The sequence below is a fragment of the Sturnus vulgaris genome, chromosome 3 (assembly GCF_052056855.1).
Source record: "Sturnus vulgaris isolate bStuVul1 chromosome 3, bStuVul1.hap1, whole genome shotgun sequence".
NCBI classification, from domain to species: domain Eukaryota; kingdom Metazoa; phylum Chordata; class Aves; order Passeriformes; family Sturnidae; genus Sturnus; species Sturnus vulgaris.
In genome coordinates, this window is record NC_142245.1 from 26,966,982 (window position 1) to 26,992,991 (window position 26,010).

Consider the following 26,010-nt stretch of genomic DNA (forward strand, 5'->3'; position numbering starts at 1 on the left):
GGCGCGGAGGCCACGGGCGACTTGTCTTGAGGCGCGTCCCCGCCGTGCCGGGCCTGAAGAGCGCCGCACTTCCTCGGCTTCCAAGGGTCGCTCGGCGCTGCCCTTAGCAAAGATGGCCGCGCCCCTCCTCCCTCTCCATCCCTAGCCCGGCCGGTCCCGCAGCCGCTGGATGCTCAGCGGCGCGTCCCCGCCGCCCAAGACAGCGCTCCCTCCCTTCCTCCCGCCGCGCCATCTCCCGGCGCTGCCGCCGCCGCATGGCCGAGGCTGCGGGCTCCCCGCGCCGCCCCGCCGCGGGCAGGTGCGGGGCGAGCGGCGCGGCGGCGGCCCGAGCCCGCTGGCGGCTGCTCGGACAGGTAGGGGGAGCCCGCGGGCGGGAGGGCCGGCATGGCGGGGCGGGCGGCGCAGCCCGAGGGCAGCGCGGGGTCTGTCCCTGTTCCCTCGGGCCGCGCTGCCCGCACTCCTTACAGGAGGATTGCGAGCAGTACTGTGGTGGGTCGTGTAAAGGGGCTTGCAGCACTCTCCCTGGGAAGTATGATAATTATAAAAATTTGTACGTGTATATATGCACCCAGCGCAATGTAAAGAGAGGGGAAGCAGAGGGCACTGATCCCTTCACTCTTGTGACTGGTGACAGGACTTAAGGGAACGGCCTGAAGTTGCGCAGGGGAGGTTTAGGCTGGATATTAGAAAAAGGTTTTTCACCCAGAGGATGGCTGGACACTGGAACAGGCTCCCCAGTCAGAGTTTAAGTGTTTGGGCAATGATCTCAGGCATATGGTGTGACTCTTGCAGTGTCCTGTGCAGGGCCAGGAGTTGGACTCGATGGTCCTGATGAGTCCCTTCCAATTCAACTTATTCTGTGATTTTATGGTTCTTAAGCATGCCTTCAGTAGATCCCCAAAACTCTATGGCCTGTGTCAAGGGAGGAGGACCAGCATCCCATTGGCATCCCCACTCCCTGAGGGCACCTTGGGATTTTCAGGCTGTAGTTTGGCACCTTCCATCGATGCTGCTGGGGCTGGTTGTCCTGGCTGTCACTTCACCCCTGCTCTTTGCTCGCTGCCTCCCCACACTGCCTTTGATGGGGAGCTGGGGCAAGACCCCGCTCACCTGGCAGTGAAAATTGCATTTTGCTGGGTAGGCTGTGCCTGGAGGAGGGTGAGGAGGAGCGAGTGGTCACACCTGTGCTGTCGTAAAGAGCAGTTTCTCAGCTGCTGCCTTCCACATTGTTTTAGACCCTTTTGGAGCCATGCAAAGTTGGAAAGGATTTCTCTGCAGACGAATGTAGGCATAAAGGCTTAAAAACTCTTGTCTGTTTTATTAGCTGTTATTGTTATGGGATGTGAAATCGACAGCCTTGAATATTTGGTTCTTTGCAGACGGACATCTGGAGTTGCCTGTGGACAGCTGTCCCTGAGAGGGTACCAAGGTGGCACTGAGTCAGTGGTGGCAGCTGGGTTGGAAGGGGCACCTGGCTACAGCTGGGTCACAGTGGGAGGCCTGAGGACATCAATATTGCACTTTGTGTGTGCCTTTAGTTTCCTGTTCAACAGCACCAAATTCTGTTTTATTATACTCCAAAGCAGGAAATGTCAAAGTTACTGGTAGGGATATCAGGTTTGTCTTTGTAGGTTTGTGTTCTAGCAGACTATATGAGCTGCACTCTGTGGCTATAGTAGCTGTTATTTCTTATCAGCATACAGTGCCTTTGGCATACTCCTGTCTCTTAAAATCATAAGGAGCTTTTCATAACAATAGCATGGGGTTGTGGAAGAGTGCATGTAGGTATTTAGGGAAAAGGCTTCTTTTTTTTCTCAAACTACATGTATCTGTGACCTTTTCCTCTGCAGATTCCCCTGGTTTTTCCATGTTCCTTAGCTTTTCTGTTGATTTTTACATGGTACAGTGAGCAAGGATCAATTTAATCTTACTGGTACATCTGAAGTAAAAATCAGTTCTGTGCTCTTTGCTACAGTGGTGCTCAGATCTATCTATGGATTGGAAGAAGGTATCAACTTCCCTTTAAATCCATTTTTAAAGGAGCACTGTCAAAGTGTTTCTTACAGTGCTTTTAAAAGCACTTTTCATACTGCTTATAATAACGCCTTACGTGAAATCAGTTCTGTGGTGTGTTTATATCTTGAATTTGCTTTCATTCAATGTACACACAAATTGATTTACTGTGGTAAGGATGCTTGAGTGCATGCTCGCTGATTTAATTAAGAAAAAAAAGCCCTTTTATGAGGTATCCTATGAAGCTAGCATAAAGAACCAGGGGTTTGCATAATTACCTGTGTGCTCTTTATCAATGAAATGTTTTATGTATGTACTGAGTTTGAAGTTTTGCAGTATTTTTAAACTTTGTCAGAATCAAGGAAAGTATTTTTTGCATTTAAAAAAATGCTGAGGGAAGTTTCCCATTTATTGTGCATTTGTAAATGGCTGGATAAGTTCTCTAAGCTGTGGTTTGAACTCTGCCAGTCTCTGTGGCTGAAGGCATTATCCAGTCAGTAGTTTTCAGCAGGGAAGTTAGAGCAATTAGGTTCTTCCCTGTGTGTAAATTTGCTCCCTATAGAAAGTTTCATGAAATCTGGAAGCTTTTTTGGTTCATCCTGCCTGTTACCTTCCTCATACAAATTTCAGAATCACAGATTATGCTGAGCAGGAAAGGACACACGAGGATCATCAAATTCAGCTCCTGGCCCTGCAGGGGACCATCCCCAAGAGTCACACCACATGCCTGAGAGTATCTTGCTCACCTGCTAATGTACTTTAACTTCCAGAATTGAAAAACAAAAGCTGAAGTGAGGACAGGTCAATGACACTTCTTTTCCTGAACAGAAGCACTTCTAAACCAAATTTTCATCTCTTCCTGCTCTTCTCTCTCTGAAGGGTGCCTGTGCTCCAGATCTTTTTTCCATGTTTTTATTACCCTTGAGTTTGTATATTATTTACATTTGGATAAAACAATTTAGTAAATAAATTACTTGTAAAAATAAATACTATAGTTCTCTGGATGATGTTTAGAGTGCAGTTACAGGTTATGTTGTAGCTGATTGTGTAGAAACTTTCTTGCATGTACAAAATACCATGTTGCAGCCACTGCCAGAGAGCTGGCAGAGGTTTGTAGACCATGAGCTGCAACTGAATTTGGCTGTTGGTGCAACTAGGCCTAGCACAAGGATATACACAGTTAAATAACAGAGAATTTCAGTGACTGCCTTTCTCCATGTTGTTTGTGGGAGATTCTTTTTTGGTGAAGGTTTTTTTAAGAGATACCAACCGGTTTTAGGTTTTATAGGGAGTCCTAAAAGTGGTCCTAATACTGTGACTGAATACCAAGGGTGTTGCAATTGAAACCTGTGGTAATATTCTACTGGAATCTTTATAGAACAGGGACTGTTTGGTGATGAGTTAAGGTAGGTTTGTCACCTTTTGTTTTTATCAGTGGATTGTTCTGTAGCAGCAACTTATCTTTGTAGCCTGTTTAACACAACTGTGATCCTTTTAGGAACAGACTTGAGAAAAACCTCCTTTTGATCCATATGTAAAAAATACAGAGTTAGATATGCATAATATAACATATTCTCAATTTGTGCTGTTTTCTCAGTTATACTTAGGGTTTTAAAAGATTTGACCTGCTGTTATAATTTTCAGATCCTAGACCACTTGATTTTTGTTTGAGGCTGTGGAAGAAATGTTTTTTTGAGTATTCAAATGCTCATGAGATATTCTGCTAACCCAGAGAATGAATTTTGCAGAGTGGCTATGTCTCTGTACACCAGAAACTGAAAATAGAAAAGTATTGTTGCTGCTGTATTTTTTTTTCCTGTTAGTAATGGCTTGCTATTGCTTTAAAGAAGTCCCCAAACAACACACTTTTCTGAAAATTAGGTATTGCTGGTTTTCTTTAGTTGTCGAGGTAGTCCATTTTGTTTTCAGTCACACAGCTATTACATGAAGGTCTTTATTTTGCTGGTCTTTTAATTTTATTCTCCTGCTTTGATATTTTTGCATTTTCCTCCATTTGTGTATTTTTCTCACATGTTACAGAAGTAGTGTGGACAGCACCCAGACATTTTTAATACTTCACAGAAAATGCCTGTGCCTTTCATATGCTGAGACCTGCCAATGAAAATAGCTCCAAAAGCAGTAAGCCTGGTGCCTCAGACCTGCTGTTAGGAACCAACAGTGTAGCAAATACAATTGTTCTGCTCACATATGTAGTACTTCCAAATACCCTGCAAAATAATAGGTCATGGCCCCAACCTGTAAGGCTTTTAAATGTGAGTGCATTTTCAGTTAAAGCATGTCAACATAAGTTGTGTACAGCAAAAAAATCACTGACCTGTTATTTTTTTTGTACACATCCTGTATGCAAAGCTTCTATTTCAAGTTTCATAATTCTGGGGAGCTGTTTCTCATTTGCTTTATCTCTAGTTGGCAAAAACTTGTAAATTGCAGTGCTGTCCTACTCAGTGGAGCTCTTCCTTGTACCTCTATCAATTTATAGTGATGAGTTTATTTTCTGCTCTGTTTTTTTTTTTTTTTTTTTTTTTAAATCCATCACTGGGTACTGCATATCCACTTTAATTTTAAAAATGCAATGGCACATATTTATGTATTCTCTCCGATGTTAGGAAGAAAAAAGTTAAATCCAGGACGCCTCTCCTTCCACATCACTGCTCTAAGGAATAAGTCTTTTTGTCTGGCAGGGAAATGCTGGCTGTCTTCTGAGCAATGGCAGAGCTCAAACCAGCTGAGTGCTGGGTTTTCCTGCACAGAAGGGTTGATATCTCACTCTCTGAAGATGGTTGAGAGCAGCAGACTAGGCAGGACAGAGAGCCCATGTTTTCACTTTCCTGAACAAGTGTTTTAATAATTTAAGAAATGCAAATGATATTCTGTCTCTGTCACTGCCTTGAATTCGTCAGTCTCTTAGCACTGAACTTGGTGCTCTCAGAGTGTTTTGGGGCTCACCTGAAGTCTGGCTCATGTGTCAGCCCCCTCATGGGGGCCTGTTAGGGGATTATACAGTTGTGGTATCTGAAAGTCTAGGGCCTGGGATAGGGAGCAATTTTCTCAGCTTGGACAACTTTGACAGCATCTCTGCAAGTATGCAGCAGAAGACTTCTAGGCTGGGAAGGAATCTGTCAGGAGAACACACAGCACTTGGGCACCTGAAGATCATGTTTTGGGTTTGTCATTTAAATTCTATGAAAGATACCGTTGTTGTTGTTGTTGGCTTTCCCCCCCGCCTCTAGGGACAGTGAGTGGCACAGAAATTGCTTTGGGAGGCCCTGATTGGGCTGTGAAACTTGGTAAAATGAGAGGATGGGGAGAACCCAGTTTATCCCTCTAATTTTTGCATGGGTTTGCTGGAGTGTGAGTTTAAAAAGCAACTTTGTGTACTTCTGAACACAGTACATTTGCTTTACAGGTATTGAGACATAATTCATAACTCATTCTCTTGACCCCTACCATCAATATCACTGTATTTTGTCCAGGCTTGACATACTTGGTTATTCATAACTGCTAGCTGATAGCATAGCCATTATGGTTTGCCTCTTCACTTAAACAGCCATGGAGATGTTATTTTCTTGGAAATGTCATTGTTAATGTTTAATTTGTTCTTTATTTCAAAGGTTCTGAGGAAAAAGCACTTGAAAGATGTGCATCTCCAACAAATATCTGTAAGAAGGTTTGCGTCGTTCAATCTCTTTTCAATAGAAGACCAGAATACAGAAGAGGAAACTGGGACCTGGGTTCAGTATAGAAGCATCTTTTATCCCAAGTACAGTGTCTCCTTAAGGTAACCACAATTGAAGTTTTAAGTACTTTTCTAAGATCTTGAGTGGGCCTCAAATATAAAACTCATTAGCCATTCTTCCAGTGTTTTGTGTAACTAGGGCATAGTTTGCAAATAAACTGGTAAATGTTATTTTTAGTTGTTTGTTACAGTAAGCAGCTTGTCTGACTCTTCTTTATGGTACATTTAACTGAAGTGGCAGAGCTTGACTGAAAATATTGATGCTTGCAGCTGAAATAGAATGCAAATATGAGCATGTATTTTATATTTTTATAGCTTTCTGTTTTTACATTCTTCAGCTATAAATAAGATATAAAAAAACCTGAACACAGTTACTTATGGTCTTAATAAAAATTTTTATGATGTGATGTTATTAATAATGTTCTAAAAGGTTTTTGCTAATGATCTGTATTTTATTCACTTTTCTTCTTGGTGCTTATTGTAAAACTCAGTGATAATTTGGAAGCCAAATTCCTACCAAATAATATATACACTTAATGAAGTAATCTTTGCTATATTAGGGGAGGTCATTTGTATTAAAGAAATTGACAATAAGAAAGTCCATGCACACAAACAAAGCCACAGAAAGCTTCTTTCCCCAGAAAAAAACCCTCGGAAGAAATGTCAGTGAATTCTCAGTAGCTTTGTTTATAACTCCCATTCATCACTATATTTGTGGGATTTTGGTTTTGTTTTTCTTTTCTTTTTCTTTCTACATTTCAGTTTTTATGGTATGTACCATCCTTGGTTTGCCCCAGGAGGTTTGCAACAGTAACTCAAGAATCCCTGAATTGGTACTTTTTCTGCAGTATCTAATTAGATCTCTGAAGGTGGAGGATTTTGCCTTCTCTGCACAGTGGAAGATGTTCTGGAGAGCCCAAATAAAAAAGTGCATTTTTATTTACCTGGGACTTTAAATTAAAGTCAAGCTTAGAAATTAAGATCTAACACAAACAAATGACCATCATTAAACTGCAACATTTTTGCAAGGTTTTAAAATGAACCCATGAGAAAAAACCAAACCAAACTAAAGGAACCCCACAACACTACATGAAGATCATTCTAAACTTGCATCTGGGTGTTAAATCAAGAACAAAATTCTTTAGAGCTTCATAAAGTCCTAATTTTCCATTTTCCAAGCTTACACTCAGTGATGTTAAAAGAGTTCAAAAGGCAACTTTTCCTCTGGAAAAACTGCTGTTTGTAATAGAAATAGGTGCAGTATTTTTCCATGTACTGGCTTTTCCTCTAAACTACCAGTGGATGCTGTGGACTAATTTAAACACTGACAGTCTACATAATGCCTTTGTGCAGTGTCCCTGTTCCTTATTTCTAGGTCTTCAGAGGCACATTGGGGATAGGAAACACAAGGTGTTTGGGTAGAATTTGGGCTGAACAAGGCTGCAGTCCCTTACAATGCAGCCCTGAACTCTTTTAATTCACTGTCGTGCCTTGCAACATTCGTTGTCACTCGATTTACTTGTTCTGGAGTTTTGAGGTAGGAGATGAGCTAAGGTTCACCTGTGCTGGCAGTGCAGAAGCCGAGGGAATGTCAGACTGATCCTGCTCTGGCATTTGTGTGCTTCTGTTTCCACCAATTTCTATGTCATCATTTTATTTGATATTATTTGCCTAATAGTAGTTTCACTGATAATAAGACACAGCTAAGCTATAGACTTTGAACAAGCATGTTTATTTATGATTTATTTTATTGTGTTTCTTTAATCTTATTCAGTGGAAATGTATAGTTTCTCTGCTGGAGCGGGCTCACAACACCTTTCCAAAAATGAATATTGAGGGGAATATGGACGTTGTCTTCTGGTGGGGATTTTTATGTTTTCCCTGCATTTGTTCTTTTCCAAAAGATATTCAGTGGCCTCTAAAAATAGTAATCACTGATCATTTTAGGAATAATGATCAGAACTGGCTTAGTCTAACATTTCTGTATTAAAGTCTTCTCCACACCAAAGCAGTGACAATACATAGAGTATACTTATTATTTCAGAATATTGCAGGACGTGAAGAAGGGAAGGAGAAAATACTATGGTTTTTGCCAGGAACAAGGTATAAATAGACTGCAACAAAATTGACTTTACCATGACTCAGTGTTAAATAATTTCTTCTCTGTTTTTGCAGAAGCAGTAATTTAGGGGATCAGCATAACAGCTTAACATATATAACAGAGCGACAGTTTTTTCTTGCTGAAATGTACCTATCTAGAAGATAAGAAATCTTGGAGTAAGCCTTCCTGGATCTTTGAGAATTGATCATATGCTGGAAACTTAAGGATTCTCCTTATGTCTGACAGTCTTCTCTTGGTTCTTCTCTGTCCATTGGCAAAATATTATTTATAATAATATTAAGCTGCAGAAGCAATTTTAAAAAGTTAACAGGAGCATAATATTAACAATAACTTCAGTCAGGTGAATCCAGAACGGCATGCTTGAATAGGAAAGCCTTTTGATATCTTTTTGTCAGGAAAAAAAAAAGTTACTATGGCCCCTCTAAGATCTTGACAAAAGTGCTTTGGAATTTTCATCTACATTTCTTTTCCTTATGCATTAACATCTTCTTGGAAAAGCTTATTGCATATGTTCAATGTTAAAAGGGTTGTCAGCTAATATCTTGACGAGACTAAATACTTCAGAAAGTTCATAAGGTTGTTAGTGGCTTTTGGCAAAGAGTATAAAGGTCAAGCTATATCAGTTCAAGGGCTGTCAAAACTGATCAAATTGTATATTCAGATATGCTATGACCTAGCTGGAATTACTGCTCTAGAGGGGCTTGGGACCAGTTTGTTGGGCAAATAGAAGCTTTTGTGGGAACTACCAGTCATGTGTATGCTTTTCTGAGTTTTGTTGGTTTTGCTGTTTCTCTAACTAAATTCAGTCTGGAATCACATCTCAGAAAGAGGAGCTTATGCCATGTTTTTCTGTCACTTCTTTATATTTTTTGCATCATTCTTGATAACAAATCTTCCAAAGCAGAAACTCAGAAGTCCCATTATAAGGCAATTTTCAGCTTAAAAAAAAATAAGCTGAATTTTGGTGCCATTTTGACTAGATCCTTGAAGTGAAACATCATTGACTCATTTTAAAAATCCCCATAACTCTTCTGGTTAAACAATGATCTCCAGTGTGCTTAGTGAGATGTAAGTTCATAATACATGGTGGAAAGTGATCTTTTGAGGTTTGTTTAGGTACTAAGGTGCCTCACAGTAACTCTGGGGTATCAAGAGTGTCTGGCGGGGATATGTGAGCAATGAAAGGTGTGTCAAGATGAAATTTCTTGTGTTAGAATCCAAAACCTCATTTGATTAGTGTAGTCTCATCTGGATTTGTATTGTATTTGATGTTCCTATGCACTGCATCCTTGTCTTGATGATGTTAACTGAGCTTTAGCTTTCCTGACCTGAGCCCTGGATGCTCAGACAATTTCTGTCTATTTCTCACATGCCACTTGACTTTGCTTCCACACTCTGTAGGTTTCTTTTCGGTGTTTGAATTTGGCCAGGAGCTCTTGTTCATCCGTGTAGGCGTCCTGGCTTTCTTGTCTGATTTCTTCATGGTCAGGATGCATCTTTCCAGAGGTGATCCTTGGATATTAGCCAGCTTTCTTGGGCCCCTCCTCTCTCCAGGTCTTTATCCTATGGTATTCCACCAAACAGATCCTTGAAGAGGCCGAAGTCTGCTCTCCAGAAGTCCAGGGTAGCAATCTTGTTGTGCACCTTTCTCACTGCCCCAAGGACCTCAAACTCCACCATTTTATGGTCCTGGCTGCCAAGTCTTCCCTGAAGATTCATGTTTCCCATCAGCCCCTCCTTGTTGGAAAGAGCAAGGTCCAGCATAGCACTTCTCTTTGTTGGTTCCTCTGGAAAAAAGAAGCATTTCAGGAACCTCCTGGATTTTTTTAATGCCCTGGTGTGTTGTCCCTCCAGCAGATATGGGGGTGGTTGAAGGTCCCCATGAAGGACCCCAGGGCTTGTGAATGCAAGGCTGCTCCTCTTCCTGTCTCTAGAGGGTTTTATCTGCTTGGTGTCCCTGTAGCAAATCCCTTTTATGATGTCACCAGTCCCTGCCCTCTCTTTAATCCTGACCCATCAGCTCGTTGTTGGCTTCTCCCCAGGGGGACCTCCAAGCACTCCAGCTTGACATAGATAGCACCATTGTCTCCACATCTCCCCTGAGGTTTTATTCACAGAACTTTCAGGTGTGTTTGTTAGCTTTTTTCAAGTTCTGCTTAACTTGAAGCAGTATTTCACTTTGCTGTTAAAAAATTATGCATGTGCCAAATATGTGTTTTCTTAGTGATAGCAAATACGTAGGAAATAAATAGAACTATTTCAAAATATTTATTTAATACTGCATTTCTAAATCCTTGTATTCTTCACCAGGAATGTGCTTTTAAATTTGAATTTAGTATTAATAGTTTTAGCAATTGAGTGATTATAAATCATAAAGATACAGTATCTCACTGTGGAGATGGTGCCTGCCTTTTAGACAGGAAAATTGTTCTTTTATTTGAGTTTTAAAAGGAGCAATCAATATCTTCAAATTTTCTATTCCAGGATATGGATTTGCTTTTAAATTGTAGGCTCATTTTAAGAAAACAGTGCAGAAATAAGTTATTTCTGTGGTAAAATATTTTCCATTGATCAGTCATTTGCTGTTTCAAATACTAGAGTGCAGAACTGAAAAGAACAATGTCAGCAGGGTTACAGGAAGGGTTAAATCTTTGTAAAATGTGTTAAGTGTACTTTGCAAGATGTCATGCCTTTATTCTGAATATGAATGAACCTGTAGATAAAAATATGACAGAAACTATTAGATGATTCTAGACCTGTGGTTTAGAAATGAGGGGCATGCAGAGACACCACTTGTCTGTGGCAAGCAGTGTATTAGAAGATGATATAGGACTGAATTCCACTGGCTGCTCCTCTGCTAATAACATTTTGCCATTTTAATGGCTTTTTATTTTAAGGATCGAGATTAAAAAAGTATAGGAATTTCAAGGAATATTACCTACTTCTTACAGACAATTTATGTGGATATGACAAACTTGCTTTCTTCCATTTATTTCATGCTAAGAGGCAATGTGTGAATTTAGCAGTATAAAGGGTGGGCCCCAGGAGCTGGAAATAGAGGAAAGAGATGAAAAGTGATTTGGCAACATACTTCTTTTATTCACTGATTAGGCTGTGACTGTTCCATCATATTGCCCAAGATGTGTGTATTTGTAAAAAAGTATTGTAGTCAAAGAAGCTTTGTTTCAGGTTCTTGCCATATTAAGCTGTGGTCTAGAACTGGAGTGAAAGAAGAGTAGTAGTGAGTAGTAGTGCCAAGTTTGCAGATAACTCTGAGGTTCTTAGTGGGCCACAGTGACAACTGATGGTGATATTCACCAAGCATTTTTGTGAAGTACCCTTAATAGTAATTTTTACCATTATCCCATCTTTCATTTTTCACAAAAATGCTTTTAATTTGTATGTAGGTTAATAGTGCATGATGATGTGTTGTGTTTTGTTTTTTTCCCTTTTCAATATTATGTAGAAATGTATTCTCTCTTAGATTTTGTAAATTTTTAAAGTGAATATAGGCACACATTTGTGTTATTCTTCATCACTCAGTTTAATATGAAAGAAGAGAAGGAACCTACTTTTGTTCATTATGGTTGATGAAAAGCATACCTTAATAGAGACTTACTGAAAGATTTTTTTTTTGTACTATCCATAGCTATTTTTATATACATGTAAAAGTCTGGCACTTGTGATGCCTGAATTGGAGAGGAAGGAACATTAATATATTTAAAGATTGATCTCACTCTCTCTGACTTCATCCGAAGTTGATTTATTTGTAGTCCAGAGTAAGGAATTCTGCTTTGCTTTGTATCAGGAGAAACATGAGTTGAATTAGTTTATTGTTCATAGATTTGTCTTCTATTACTCACTGCCTCAGCCATAGAAATTTTTGCCTATTGTACCTTGGAGACTTATTATAAGAACACTGAATCAGATTAACCGTGCCAGCCTGAAATTCACTTTTCCCATTATGCTTTCCTGTGCTATTTTGAAGTACTTTGTTGATCTCAGCAATCAGAGCTTTGAACTTCTTTGAACTGTGTGACGTCCATGACATGTTCTAAAGCACTGAATACTGTGGAAATTTATGGGAGTTTAAGGGTTGGGGTTTAATCCTGAGCTTCTGTGATTCCTTTCCTTGACTTTGATAATTCAATGCACATGACACTTAAGACTCTCTGTGTTTGTCAGCTGCACTGTGGAAAGCTGTGATGGAGACAGGCACTCCTGGATACCAGATGTGCTGTATCTTGGCAGTTTTCTCTGGGTTTGGTGATGAGCAGCTGATGGGATGGGACAGTGAAGCAGAAGCTGTTACAGAACTGCTGAGGGTGTACGTGCAGGGCAGGGGATCCCAAACTCTAAGCTCTGTGTTTTAGGTGCAGGAATGAGTAGCACACTGTTTAAGGCAGAATTTGAGATTAGAGAACACCTGTTTACAGGTGCATGTCACTTTTAGTCTGTGAGTAAATCCTGTGGTGGAAAAGAGTTGGGGAATGGCTGGTGCAGAGTTTGTCTGCAGGCTCCACTAGTACAGATCTCCAAATGGAGAAACATGGCTATTGATGTTTGGAAGTGTATTTTCCTGAGCTCTCCCTTGCACAAGTAGATCAGCTGTTGGCATGTTGCTTTCCTCAGTCCTAAAATTTATCTGCTGTGAGAGATTATGCTCAATTTCTCAGTTTTTGGGTTCCACAAATTTTAAGCAGTTTTGGCCAGTGCTATGGTTTTATAATTTCTCATTTTTGTGTACCTTTTGACCCTGAAGTATATAAATTGTATTATTTTCTAGACCAGGACACTTCACTTCTGTTTTTCTTTCTTCATTGTGTTGAACTACTGGTACTAGACTACTAAATTTTTATCCTTACCTTTGTTTGCTTCACTTGGAGAGTTACATGATAAATTCCCTTTAGATATTAACTATGTACATGAAGAAATTGAGGGGGGAGAAAAAGTACATTAAAAATCCACATGATCCATCAGCATTCTTGTAGATTTCTTCCTCTACAGGGAAGGCATGTAATTTTTGTTTGTTTTTATGCAGCTAGGAGAAGAGAATTAATGTCCAGTTGAACTTTTGTAACATCTCCCATATATTTCTTTGTTCCTGCTGATGAGCTCAGTTCAGTTCGTTAATTTGATTTCCATTTGATTTTCATTTTTAAAAGAATTATTCTAGTTGCTGTTTGGTGCTTCTCAAAATTAAATTTGTTAATGTTTCTTTATTTAATGCTTATGCTTATCAGAAACTATAAATAGTGGGTTTTTCCCAATAAATACGCAATTTCATGTTTGCAAAATGTGTTTTTTTTCCATTCTTACAGCAATCTTTCTTCAGGAAAGAATAACTGAGAGAATGAGAACTAATTTTGTAGGTGCTAAAATTCTTGCAATTTTTGCATTTTTTTAAGTGTTTCAAATTAGTGTGTTCCCAAGCAGCCTTAGAAACTATATTTGAAACATTATTAAAACCCTATATTTTCATATTTTGCTGCCTTACTGAATTCCTTCTAGATTTTCTTTAATGCATTTGTGAAACAGCTGTGTGATCTGATTTTTGGAAACTGTAAGACTAATATTTTGTTCATTTTAGGCTTAAATTAGTTTGGGATATTTAAAACAAGATTAGATGCTTTTTTATGTGTGTGCCACTGCACTTTTAAAGGCAAATCTTAGGTATATTTTTATTCAATTTTGGTGCTTATTCTTTCTGCTGCTGTCAGTGTTTTGCTCATTGCATTCTAAAATTTGAAGTTGGTGTATGAAATTTAAGTAATTAATTTATTATCCCCACTTTTGAATGTTTATTTCACACGGGTTATGCAAATGTAAACCCAAAGAAAATGTAATTCACTGATCACATTAATCGGTTTCATCATTAGCATTAATTTAATTAAGTGTTCTTGATTTTGTGGGAGAAAATAAGAATGTGCATACAGCTGCTGTTCAAAAATACTCCTTGGATTTTCTCTTTCAAGGAAATTGCTTTGCCTAAGTTCCTCCTTTCCTCTATGTGACTTCCACAACTAAATAAAAATTGATGCTCCTTGGAAATGTTTTCCTCCTGATAGTTTCTGAGAAACACTCCTCCTGATTCATGGATTTCAGTGCTGGGACCTTGAAGTGTGGTGATTGTCCCCTTGTTTTCCCCCTGGTGGCTACAGTAGTACCTGTTTGCTGCTTCACTGTGAAAGGGGGTGATGAGGAGTGAATGCATACAGTAAATCTCTTTTTTGAAGATTTTTTTTTTTTTTTAATGATTTATGTGTCAGTGAAGTCACTATTTGTGTTTTCTTCCAGGTTTCACAGTGGACTCTTAAACGTTAAAGATGTTCTTACAAGTTTTGACAACACGGGGAATGTCTGTAAGTCACTGTTTATTTAAGTGCAGTACTATGGTGATGAGAGTCTTACTGTACCAATGTAAAACATTTCTGTATGAGCCCTCAGCAGCCACTTCATTTAGCTGGGAAACTCCATTACTGTGGTCAGAGTTACCATAGCAGTACAATTTTATGTAGCACAGTTGTTTGTGTTGGATACACCCTTAAGTTCTCCCAGTGCAGGTTATTTTTGGTTGTGGCTGTGGTGGGAGCATTAGAGCAACTGGACTGTACTGGATAAAACATTAGTTTAGCCCATTGATTTGTGTTGGCCAGGGGCCAGCTGTGGCTGTGTAAGGAGCAGCAGTGCAGGAACATGGAAAGCAATCAAGGGTACTTCTGGCTTGGAGAGAACAAACTTGAACCAGAGAAACACAAAAGAAAGCACTCAGTCAAGTTGTGAAATTCCTCCCTACAGAATGTTTTGGATCCTAAAACATAAAGTAAATTCTAAAAGCAAAGGGGAAAAAATTGTGCAAGAGAAATTTACTGTGGCTATTAAATATACAGACGTCACTTATGGCTTAGGAAGTGCTGGGTGTTAGGAGAGTTAATGGGGCAGTAGGATGATATGTTTGTCCTGATCTTTCACTCTTGTCTAAGTGGCTGCATTAACCTGAGGCAAGATGAGCTCTAAGTGGGCCATCAATGTCTGACCCAGTATGGCTCTGCTTCAGTATACTTATTAATAAAATTATCTGTGCTATTAATGGACTTGAATTATCAAATTGTGGTAGACCGTGGAAACAAAGCTGAGCAAACATATTGAAACGTTTTTGATGTGATGAGTAATTACTATTATATAATTAACGTTTACATATACACATATAATTGTTGTTTGGTTCTTCTGCCTTATCTTTCAGGTTGGTTTGTTTTCAACCAAGGAAACTGATAGAATAAAGTTGGTAAAGTTTGCCAGATGTTCAAGAAATACACACGTATTTCCCCTTCCTTATCAAGCCAATGATGTAGAAACTGTTTTGATATATATGTGTTTTATCTCAAAATTCCAGTTTTAGTATTTCAAAGCGATGTTTCAATAAACATTAGGTCATTATATAACAACTTAGGCATTTACTTTGAACAGGAGAGAAAATACTTTGTGTGTGTCTAAAAGTGCTTCAGGTAATGAATCAGGACAGTATAATGTGGTAACACGATTTCTTGCTGTTTGTGTGGTACTGAGTTTGTGCTCAACCTACAGAGATTTCCTTGTTAATGCAAAGAATTTACTCTGCTAAAATTTTCATATGCTTTCCTATTGATACATGTGCTGCCAGCTCTTCTGTTAACTTCTTCCAGTATTTCAGCTACTTCTTTATTGATTGCAGATGGTAGAACAAGACTTTCACTCTAATAGGCACACCACCAGTGCTAACACAGGAGTAATATGACATTTGTAGTTCTCACAGTTTCTCTTTTTATACAAAGATTCACTTTTGTCCTTTTGGATTCAGAATTGCTTTGAGGGTTCATGCTGTGCTATTATATATAGCGTTTGCCAAGTCATTTCAGATTCACTGCTTCCCCGTTTTTAAATGTCTTTGTCTGTGTCTGTCTGTATTGATCTACGTATTACTGATTTATGCTTGTTTTACTGTGCACTCTAGATTACACTCTATTAGCATAACTGTAAAATTATTATCTTCTGGCAGCATGCAGTACTGGCTTGGAGTGTAATAATCACACTTTTTTGCTACCACCTGTATGGAATAAATGTTCTCAGTATCCAAGCCAGCATAACTATGTGTCTGTCTCACCATCATAGTAAAGTTCCCCCAACATGTGTTTACTGAGCTGCTGTATTTGGGTCATACCTGATGGAATTTCTGTGCACTCCCATTATTCCTTAATTCAAATTGGCTCTTTCCTTGATCTTTTCCCCTGTATTTCTTTACTCTCTTTGTGTTAACCCAATGTGGAAATGATGAGAGTGTTGTGTTGCCTCCTTTTACCCCCAGAGGTAACAACTGTTGTCCTTCTAAAATTAGATTGACTGTTTTTTATAATTTCTGTAGTGATATACAAGAACATTTTATTATCACACCACAATGTACTCTGAGAAACCTCCAGATATTTCTGAAATGGTCTTTGACAGTATCAGATTATTTCTCCTAATATCTAATGGTAATGGAGCTAGCCAGAACTGAATGTGCTATCAATAGCAGCATGCTCCATGCACTGAATATTTACAGACTTCAGTGTTCTTCTGGGACACACTGCATAGCCAGCATTTATTTACTTGCCACCAAGCTTCACTTAAGTGACTTGGACTGAGTTACCAGAAAACAGGGAAGTGTTTTAGTGTTCTTTGTTTGTTTTGGTTGCCATACTGAGTATTTATCAGCAAGATTTATGTTTTTCCTAGAAGTTTTTGAAATAAATTTTGTATTAAACAGATTAGCTTTTGTAAAACTTAATTTTGTTTTTAGACATAATAATTTGTTTCAAGTAACATAGTTTTTGTGGTTTGGGGGAAGTTTTTTTGTTTCTTCTAATAAGTATTTTCTGTTAAAACAAGCTCTTTCATGGAGTGTTTCTATGGTCTTTCTGTTTCCCATGTTGATCTCTGTGCTTGTGGTCTTTGACAGCTACATGACCATCAAAAGAAAAGTGATAGAGGACTCCAGTTAATGCCACTGTCTCTATATTCCCAGTAGGTATCAACTCAGTACAAGATGTGCCACTAGCTGGCAGCATTATATAAAATATCAATAAGCAGCTTTTGAGGAATACTTGTGAATGCTTCCAAAAGTGCTGCCTTATACCAGAAAGATTTCTGGATAAAAGGAGAACCACTGCAGTAGCTGGTCAGTGGTGTATTGCAGGGTCCCAATTGTTAGCTCTGAAAATTGGCTCTGCACAATGGCTCTTTCAAAGTTCCTATTTGTATACCTACACTTGTATTCTGTCTTTTATAAAAGATTTCTGAAGATGCATTTGCACTGTAGGATTGCCACTGTGAATGAAAATTCATGTTACAAGTTGCGATGGGTTTTCACTTTCCGAGAAAAATGTGGAAGTTTTTTTCTCTCTGCTCATCCTTTGTGGGAGAGTGGTTTCCACATGAAAACTCTAAATGAATTCTCCACACAGACAGGATGCAGTGCTAAATGCACTTCATTCAGCTTTAATTCTATGCATAAACAGGAGACGGAAAAGAGGGCTGGAATGAAGGAAAGGATCAGCCTGTTCGTTTCAGACAACAATATGCCATCTGTTAAAAAGAGATGTCCTAGTCCTGTGATAGTCCTTTGAAAGGACTGATGCATCCCAGGCAGAAGGTTTGGTGGTGGCACTGTGGGATAGCATCAGCTGGCCCCTGGAACCACATGCCATGCTCATCCTGGCAGAAGAAATCATCCAAAAATTGAGGAAAATTCTGCAAGGATGAGCTTCTGAGGGTGTCTCCTTCCCTTGCCTTTCCAAGTGGGAGAAAGCATTTATAACTGAAGTGCTCATATGACTCTATCCTGGAAGTCATCATTGCAGATTATGTAAACATTTAAATTAAGTGAAATTATTGGGACCAAAATATAAACCTCTTTGTTATTTGCCCCCAGTCTAAACAAGATACAGACTGTGTAAAGGAGAATTTGAATAAGTGAAATACAGCATATTTTCGAATTTTTATCTAGTATGTTTTTGTCTGATGTTATCACAGCAACAAGATATTCCAGAATGCTCAAATAGTATAAAATTGAAAATATACTATATGTAATAGCAAAACATTTTCTTGTAAACTGCACATGGCATTAGTTAATAATTTCATTTTCAAGAAACAACATGTTCAACATATATTCATTTTATCTTGTACTTGGCTTCAATTGTATGTTTTAGAACTAAAAGAGCAGCAGAGGGTGCTACAGTTACAGAGCTGCCCAGGCACTCCAAAATTGTTGTTCCTGTAGGCAAGTAGATCCTGTAAACACTTCAGCTTTTCGTTTGGGATAGATGTAAACAGAATAGTTTTAAATTCTGTTGCCTCTGTTTCTAGAGGAAAACAGGTAATCTATGTGAAATTCAGGAAAAATAGAATTACATACTCACTTCTTTCTTGATTTTTTTTATTTTAATAGTTTAATTGGTGGAAAATGTTGCATAGCTTCATGGCCACTGTTACAAAACACTCAACATCTTTAGAACTGTCTTTGTTTATGCTAATTTTACATTTAGAAGTTCTAGTCTCTTCAAGTTTTTGTTTGGTTTTTTTTTGGTTTTGGTTGTTTTTTTTTTTTTTTTTTTTTTGTTTGTTTTTTTTTTTTTGGTTTTTTTGTTTTTTTTTTTTTTGTTTTTAAATTTTTGTTTTGTGGATGGATTTTTATGTTTCCACAATAAATAAACTAGCTAAATTGAAGAATACTTTTGCCTTTCACATAATATTTTTCATGAAAATAACATAAAAGAAGGATTTTTTTCTTGAATTTCAAATTCGCATCAAGGTTTCTTGGAAACACAAATCATGAAGGAAACAAATTATTTTTCTCTGTTTAATTTTCACTTTTTTCCAGTTTATATTAATTTTAAAATCATACTTGAAACTGGTAATTATGCAACTTTGTTTAAAATTTACTTAGGAAAAATATTTTACAATTTACTTTAAAACAACTTTTTCTTCTTTCCTCCATTCTCTCAAATAACTAAAGCAAGAAGAATATTTTCTTTCTGGTAGTATATGAGGATGGGTTTAGAGAGCTACTTGTTTCTTCAGAGCTCTTACTGTGTGCCTCAGCTATCTGTGCTCCTCAGTGGAGAGATGATGGCAGCCACTGAATGATCGTACTTGGAAGGACAGATGTCATAAAGTTACCTGGGGACAATCACCAGATGCCATCCTTTATGGCAGCAGTGGTGCCCCTGTATTTCATGGAATGGTACCTGGAATCAACCAGGGCAGTTTTCAGGTGCTGCTGTGGAAGTTTCCCACATTGTTTTGAGTAAACATCTGGTTATCAGCGGTGAAAAGCCTGCCAGCTGGAATAGCTTCCTGCCCCTCTGTGCCTCAGTCAGTATTCTCTCCTGAAGAAACAGCCACCCGTTGTCCTCTGAGCCTTCTCTCATTCCTCTGGTGTGGCAGTTTGAAATTATTTACCGTGTCAGAACCTCAGAGCCCCTTGGAAATCTTCAACAAAAAATAAATTGTCTGGAAGAGTGTTTGAATAGCTACGATACGTGCCGTTTTGAATGAAATATTGTATTTATGATACCTACAATTTACTATTCACTATGCAGCTTCCTTTTAAATAAAACATTTCATGATCAGGGTTAAGAAAAACCAGCTGTTTCCTCCCTCCCTCCTCCATCCAGTTCACTTCAATGATTCAGTTTACAGCATCATCCCAAGCAGTCACGTTGACATAACCGACATAAGGCGTATGGAATGGAGCAGAAAATAAGTATATGGAGAGAAGCAGACACCTTTTAAATTACTCTTGCTACCAGAATTGTTTTTATGAGATTGTTCTCTGATGGAACATCGGTGATTTTTGTCTGTTTTAAGTACTGTCCTGAAATATTCAGCTTTTCCCCACTCACTAAAATCTTCTGTTTCTCAGGAACCTGTGTGTGAAAAGAGAAGTCATAATTGTGGTCAGGGATCTCTTTCCTCTAAAGTACTTTTTTCCTACTATCTATTCCAAACGTTTTCTGTCTTTGTGCCTCTACTTTCAAACATGGCACCAGCGTAGAGAAGTGGGAGGTGAAGAAGCCCAGTTGAGCCCTTCTGAGTACCCTCTTTCTTCCTGGGTCAGATGGAAGTTTTTTGTAGGAACCGGTTCTCCTGTTCAGGTTATTCTGATGAGAACCTTTTGGTAAAAATATGTGAATCTCTCAGAGCAACAGCAGTTACTTTTCTGTGTTGCTGAGCAGTGTTTTTTACCTTGGCACTCTGATTAGCAATGTTTTGGCATCATCTGTTATCTTAATCATTTAAAAGTAGTTGGCATTAGTAGGTTTCTAAGTGTACTACTCGTGTTAATCTTATACAATGTGAAGTATTTTTGAAAGTGTTCCAATGGAACACTAAATGGATTACCATGAGAAATTGGATCTTTTGATTTACATTAATTAAAATTTTGAAGATACAGTATAACACCTTAAATTAGGTTAGTAGCAGAAGAGTATGAATGATTTTAATTAATTTCATGGGTTTTACTTTTGCTTTAGATAACTTATATTAGTCACCTCTAACTGAGATTGGGCAGGAAAACAATGGTAAGCATCCCTTTAAGATGTGCTGTGTTATTAATTCAGCTTAGTCTTCTAATACATTTTAGAGTCTTCTCTAAAAATATTTCAAATTTGAGCATAATTGAAATAAGTAGTTTCAAATGAGTTTGGTGGGTGCTGGGTTGTTGCCATTTGTGTGGAACTTGCATATTTCTTTGTAATTGTTCTTTTTGTTCTCGTAATTCCTTTCACTTGCCATGTTCTAGCCATGCTTTCTGTGCTGCTTTTCACATCCTGAGTATCTCCCTTCTGTTTGATACCACCACACGTTGCTGGTGGTTTCTGACATGCACATTGGGTGGGGCATTTCTCTGAACTGTATTATAGTCTCAGCAGTGGCTGGACTGTGGAGGTAGCAAGGGCAGTCCTTATTATTTGTTTTCTCTATACAAATGCAGCTGAAATGTTATGCAAAACCTTGTTTTGGTTTTATTTCAAGTTTAGTTTAGAGAACTTTTCAAAAGTTGCACTGTATTTAATTCTTAAAAATCATATTCAAATGGGTCAACTCGGTTCTTCTTTTGAAATGCCACAGTGAAAGGTTTCAATTTAATTCGGCACCAGTTCCTAAAATGGTATTTAAAAAACCCTACTTTGAGTTAAATATTTCTGGAAATGAGAATTTGAAACCTGTGGTGACTATGTCCCTTTGAAATGTTTTGTCTGATGATAGTTCTGACTGAAATATATGATAAAAACTGATCTACATAGCAGTGACCATATGAAAATTAGATGTAGATCTAGTATTTATCAATTTAGCTTGATAAATTAAATACACTTATTGAGAATAGGTACATTTAAATAAAATTAAATCAGGTTTAAACTATTCTTTAAAAATATTTTCAATAATATGGAAAGAGGTGGATAAGACATTATTTCAAAAATATAAAGAAGTAATTTTTGGTGAACTTAGTGGATTAACATAGCCTCCTATGCAAATAGTTTGGTAAATAGAAAATGTATGAGGAATAACTGCAAGTTCGTTGGAATTACTGGAGTCCAGCCTTGTGGTTTTTAATTAAGACTGCAGCCCATTTGCAAGAGGTTTGGGCAACTATCCCATAAACAATGATTTAGAACATACTGGTTCTAGCAATGGTGATTTCACATCTACTCTCCTTACTGGTAGAAAATATCTTCTCATATCTAATGGTAGCCTTTTTTTACTAAAGCTTAAAATTATTACTGATTTGGTCCTTGGCAAAACTGAAATTTTCTTTTGTAGTAGTTTTTTAGGTGTATTAAATCATCACATTGTCTTGCCTATATCCTCTTTTACTTACATCCAGCAAGCCAAATTCTATCATGTTTTCTTGAACTACAGTTTTTGCTAGGCTCTGACTTTTCTTTAGACTCCATACATTTGGTTTGTATCTTTCTTGAAGAGTGTTTGTCAAATCTGGGCATAGTATTCCAGCTGAGACTTCTATAATGCTAAGTAAACCAGGAGATTTTGTTTTACAGCCTGTAATCCCAATATTGAATTTTCCTCTTACAACAGCATGACTTTGACTCATGTTGAGCTGTTGACTTGCCATAAAATCCAGGTCCTCTTCGGAAGGAATCAGTTATTCCTAACTGTGTATTTATGTAGCAGATTATTCTTACCCAGTTTTAATACCTACTGTTTGTCCCTGTTGAGCTTCTTCCTGTTTCCAGACTTCTCACAGTTCATTGCTTTTATGCTTTGAAGCCTGTCTTTCAACTTCCTGGACTTCTAAAATTGATAAATTGCTAATGTAAATAATAATAGTCATGTTCTTTTAGGTGATCAATGAAAACACTGAACAGAGCACAGTCTAGTGTAGGCATCTATGGAAACTCCACCTGTTCAATTCATCTGCTTTTACAGAAAACCATTGAGAATTATTCCCATTATTCTCTTCAAGTTTTCTTCACCCATCTTAAGCAAATTTCATTTAGCCTGTTTCTTATGAAATTGTCAAAAGACTTTTGAAAGTTTTGATACAAGGCATCTACTACTTCTGCCCCATAAACAAGCCTCTTATCTTGTTCCTCTGGTGAATGTTTTTTTAATTAAAATCTGTAATTTATTTTTTATTGTTATACTTTATCATTGAATATACAACAAAAGAATGAAAAACATGAATCTTTTTCAAGTTTTTAATTATGTGAAGATGAGGGAGAGGTTGAATTGAATGAAACATTATACTTAATTATAGAATGCATAATTATCTTATGCAGTGGAAATCACCTGATGATTCTCTGCCTTACGATTTCATTCATTTTCTGAAAGCTGTTATTTTAATTATTTATACTACAGATGTATCCTGTCTAAGCTTCTGTGCATAGTTCTCTCTTGTAGTTCTTTGGTGTCCTGAAGGAGAACTGCAGCTATGAGTTGAGGAGAGCTCTGAGCTATGTACAGGCTTTGTGACATGTTTGGTAATCCAGCAAAAATTAGTATAGGATTGTAAAAGTCATCTACCCTAATACCCTTTATTTCCAATCTCCCTGCTTTTAATAAGTGTGACAGAAAATGAAATAATACAAGTTTTGGGGTTTTTTAAAATTATTGTTTTATTTTGGGCCTTTTTAGTAATTTGGGAGTACTCAAATATGTTTGAGCCTCTTGCACCAGAATTCTGTAATAATATTCAGGACTAAAAAGAAAGAAATTTGAGCCCATTATACCTTTTAACACCAACTCCTAGTCTATTGTATTTTTTGTGAAACTGTGACCTGTGATTTGTGAGTTAAGTTTACTTTCTTCTCATCTATGCTAGTACTGGTTGAAGATGGCTTCACTGTCTGAGGGGTTTTTTTTACCAATTAATTTTTTAGGTTCCCCTTTATACTTAGGCCATTCCCATATTTTAAAGCAGTATTTATTTTCATGTTTAAATGTGTGGTTTATATCAGCTCAGAAGATAATACTGTAGTCCCCAAAGCACTCTTCTGATTTTTAATGAATCCATACAATACCACATTTGTGAAACAAATATTAGATCCATTTTAGAGGTAGGAAATCCCATAAGTCTCTATTTGTTACAGAGCTGTTCATGGTTAGAAGTGGGAGGAAGAGCCAAGCCATCTTACAGTGGTTATGCAGAGAACCACCTGACTTCTAACCTTTCTCACATGCAGGTTTATTGCAAGAGCTTTGTTCAATTTGCAGTGGTATATTTTCAGGAGTGCCTTCTCACTTTAAATGCCACCCATTTGGGGTCTCAAAATTGAAGGACTTAGGACTGTGTCAAAAAGGACTCTTGGGCATTGCTGAACTGAACTTTAGATGCTCTGACAATAAAATTTAGCTCTCCTTCGGAAGGACTTCCCTTCTACACATGTGGTGGCATGGCCTGGAATTGACCACAGCTGACACTCTGAGACTTGTGTGTCATTAACATTCCCTCTCTTTTGTAATTTCAGTTCCTAACTTGATGCATTCACAATCTCAAATCCTTTCCTTTATTTAGATGCTTCATCTGTGTCTGTCAAAAAGAAAAGAAGGTGTAACTTTTTTTGGTAGCTGAGGTAGCTGCAGATTTTATGTAGAATTTATATGGTTTCAAATATGAGTCTAATGGTTACAACACTCACCAGGTAGTTTCATGAAAGAAGGGACAGTCAGCACACCTGAGTTAGCAAAGAGAATGGGCTCAGAGCTTTTATGTACTCACTGACTGGAGCTCTTTTTGGATACTAAGACAGGAAACAATATTACTGAATTTATTGGGTAATCTCTTATGAGAGTGTATCAGAAAAAAACCCCACTGGAATCTGCCTGTAAATATGAATTTAGAATGTGAAGACACTTGCCTACCTCACCATGAGCTTATTCCATAAAATTTAACTATTCATACAGCTTATACACTGTACAGTCTTAAGCCATTTACCAAATCAGCACCTTAGTATAAATTTTGTCAGGTTAAAAATACTGGAATGTCTTCATAATAAAACATAATAGCACAAAGCAGCTTGTATACAGGGTCCTTATTTTTGCTGTATTTTGGTTCTCATTTTTAAATTGTGGCAATTTGAAGCAATTTGGTAGGTTTATTTACTATTTAATTGGACATGCCTAAAGTAGAAAATATTAATTCCTTTTGTTTGTGTGGTTAAAGACTCTGCTAAAAATGAGCTTAGCCAGATAAACAGAGGGGGTTTTATTACTAGTAAGAATTAATTTGATAGTTTTGTCCACAACCATAATCTGCTTTTAAAATCATGCATTATATTTTCTGTGGAAAACTAACCAAGATAAATTCTCTATGGGAAAGGGATGTGTGCAGCTTCACATCTGCTGTGGGAGAAGCTTACTTACTCACAGGTGACTCTGAGTCCATTTTACGATATTTCCTAGGTTAAAGTAACAGAGGAAGATTCTTAATCTTAGATTGTCTCAGAAAATATATTTATGTAGGTGGATTTTGGCTGGTTTTGATTAGACTAGTGCAGTTATTTATTAAAAAGCAGTGAACTGTCAGTATTTATGTACTGTAAAATTTCTCCCTTTGCCAGCTGAGATAAGCAGGCATTGCTTTTACATGCACATCAGTGAGAAAGTGCTGAAACCAAAAGTCGACTATTTATATAAAATAACTTCTACCGGGGCAGAGGATTAATTATCTTGATTAATAAGAAGGACTGTGTTTGTTGCATCTGGTTTTAGATTAATAATAATATTTGAAAAAGGTTGAAAATTCACAAGTCTTAAGGTAGAACCTGAAGCTTACATTCAATATTTTTGGGGTTTTTTTTGTTTGGTTGGTTGGTTTTTTGTTTTTTTTTTTTGTCTGATTTTTTTTTGTTCTGTTTTTTTGATAGGGCATTTGTCACTTTCTTGATCTGTGTTTAAATTTCATAAAACACAGTTTTTAGTGTTTTTCCTAAAGAAACTCTAACATATAGCTATCAAGTTAAAGAACTTCTGTATGTTTAAAAGAAATGCATGCAGCAATTTAATTATTCTTTGCTGTATGTAGGCACACTCCTGAGGAATTTTGTAATTTTTCTCATGAAGAAGCAGACTTTTTCCTTACCATAAAGTTGAGCATTAAAATGTGAACAGCATTGTAATCCTTGACTTAAAAGTAATCACATGTAAATGGTAGCAGTAGCAAAAGGCAAGAGTTTACAATGGTTTTAAGCTGAATAAAATAGTAATACAGGTTTGACATTTAAAAATGGAAATATCTATATTTTTAAATGGACAGTAAAATGTATTGTCTTTGAATATACATAATTCAAAGAAATAAAAAAAAAGCAGGTATCCACTAACACAATAGAATCATATGAAACAAAGCAAAGATGGACAGCTTCTGGAAGCCCTCCAAATAATGCCTTCTAATTGTTTGCTCAGATAAAATTCTTGTTAATAATTCTTGATAATTCTTGTTGTTGAATTATTTTCCTTGTTTTCAAAGCACCTGTTGAAAAAGAAGTGTTTAACCTTCCAATTCCCATTTTCCTGTTTCAGAGTTAGAAACATGCTGTCATATCTAGTATTGAAAAGAACATAAATTATAATAGAGGTGTTGGATATA

At 37.5% G+C, this 26,010-nt stretch overlaps 1 protein-coding gene across 1 annotated transcript in view; it reads left to right on the forward strand.

The window, feature by feature from the left end:
* The first annotated feature begins 113 nt into the window (after positions 1-113).
* The window catches only part of CAMKMT (calmodulin-lysine N-methyltransferase), a 210,501-nt gene continuing 184,604 nt past the window's right edge, over positions 114-26,010 (forward strand). The window contains exons 1-3 of the mRNA XM_088161254.1: positions 114-353; positions 5,646-5,812; positions 14,190-14,254. Of these exons, the coding sequence (XP_088017380.1) occupies positions 255-353; positions 5,646-5,812; positions 14,190-14,254 (331 nt within the window). The 5' untranslated portion in view covers positions 114-254. The remainder of the gene's footprint in view (positions 354-5,645; positions 5,813-14,189; positions 14,255-26,010) is intronic.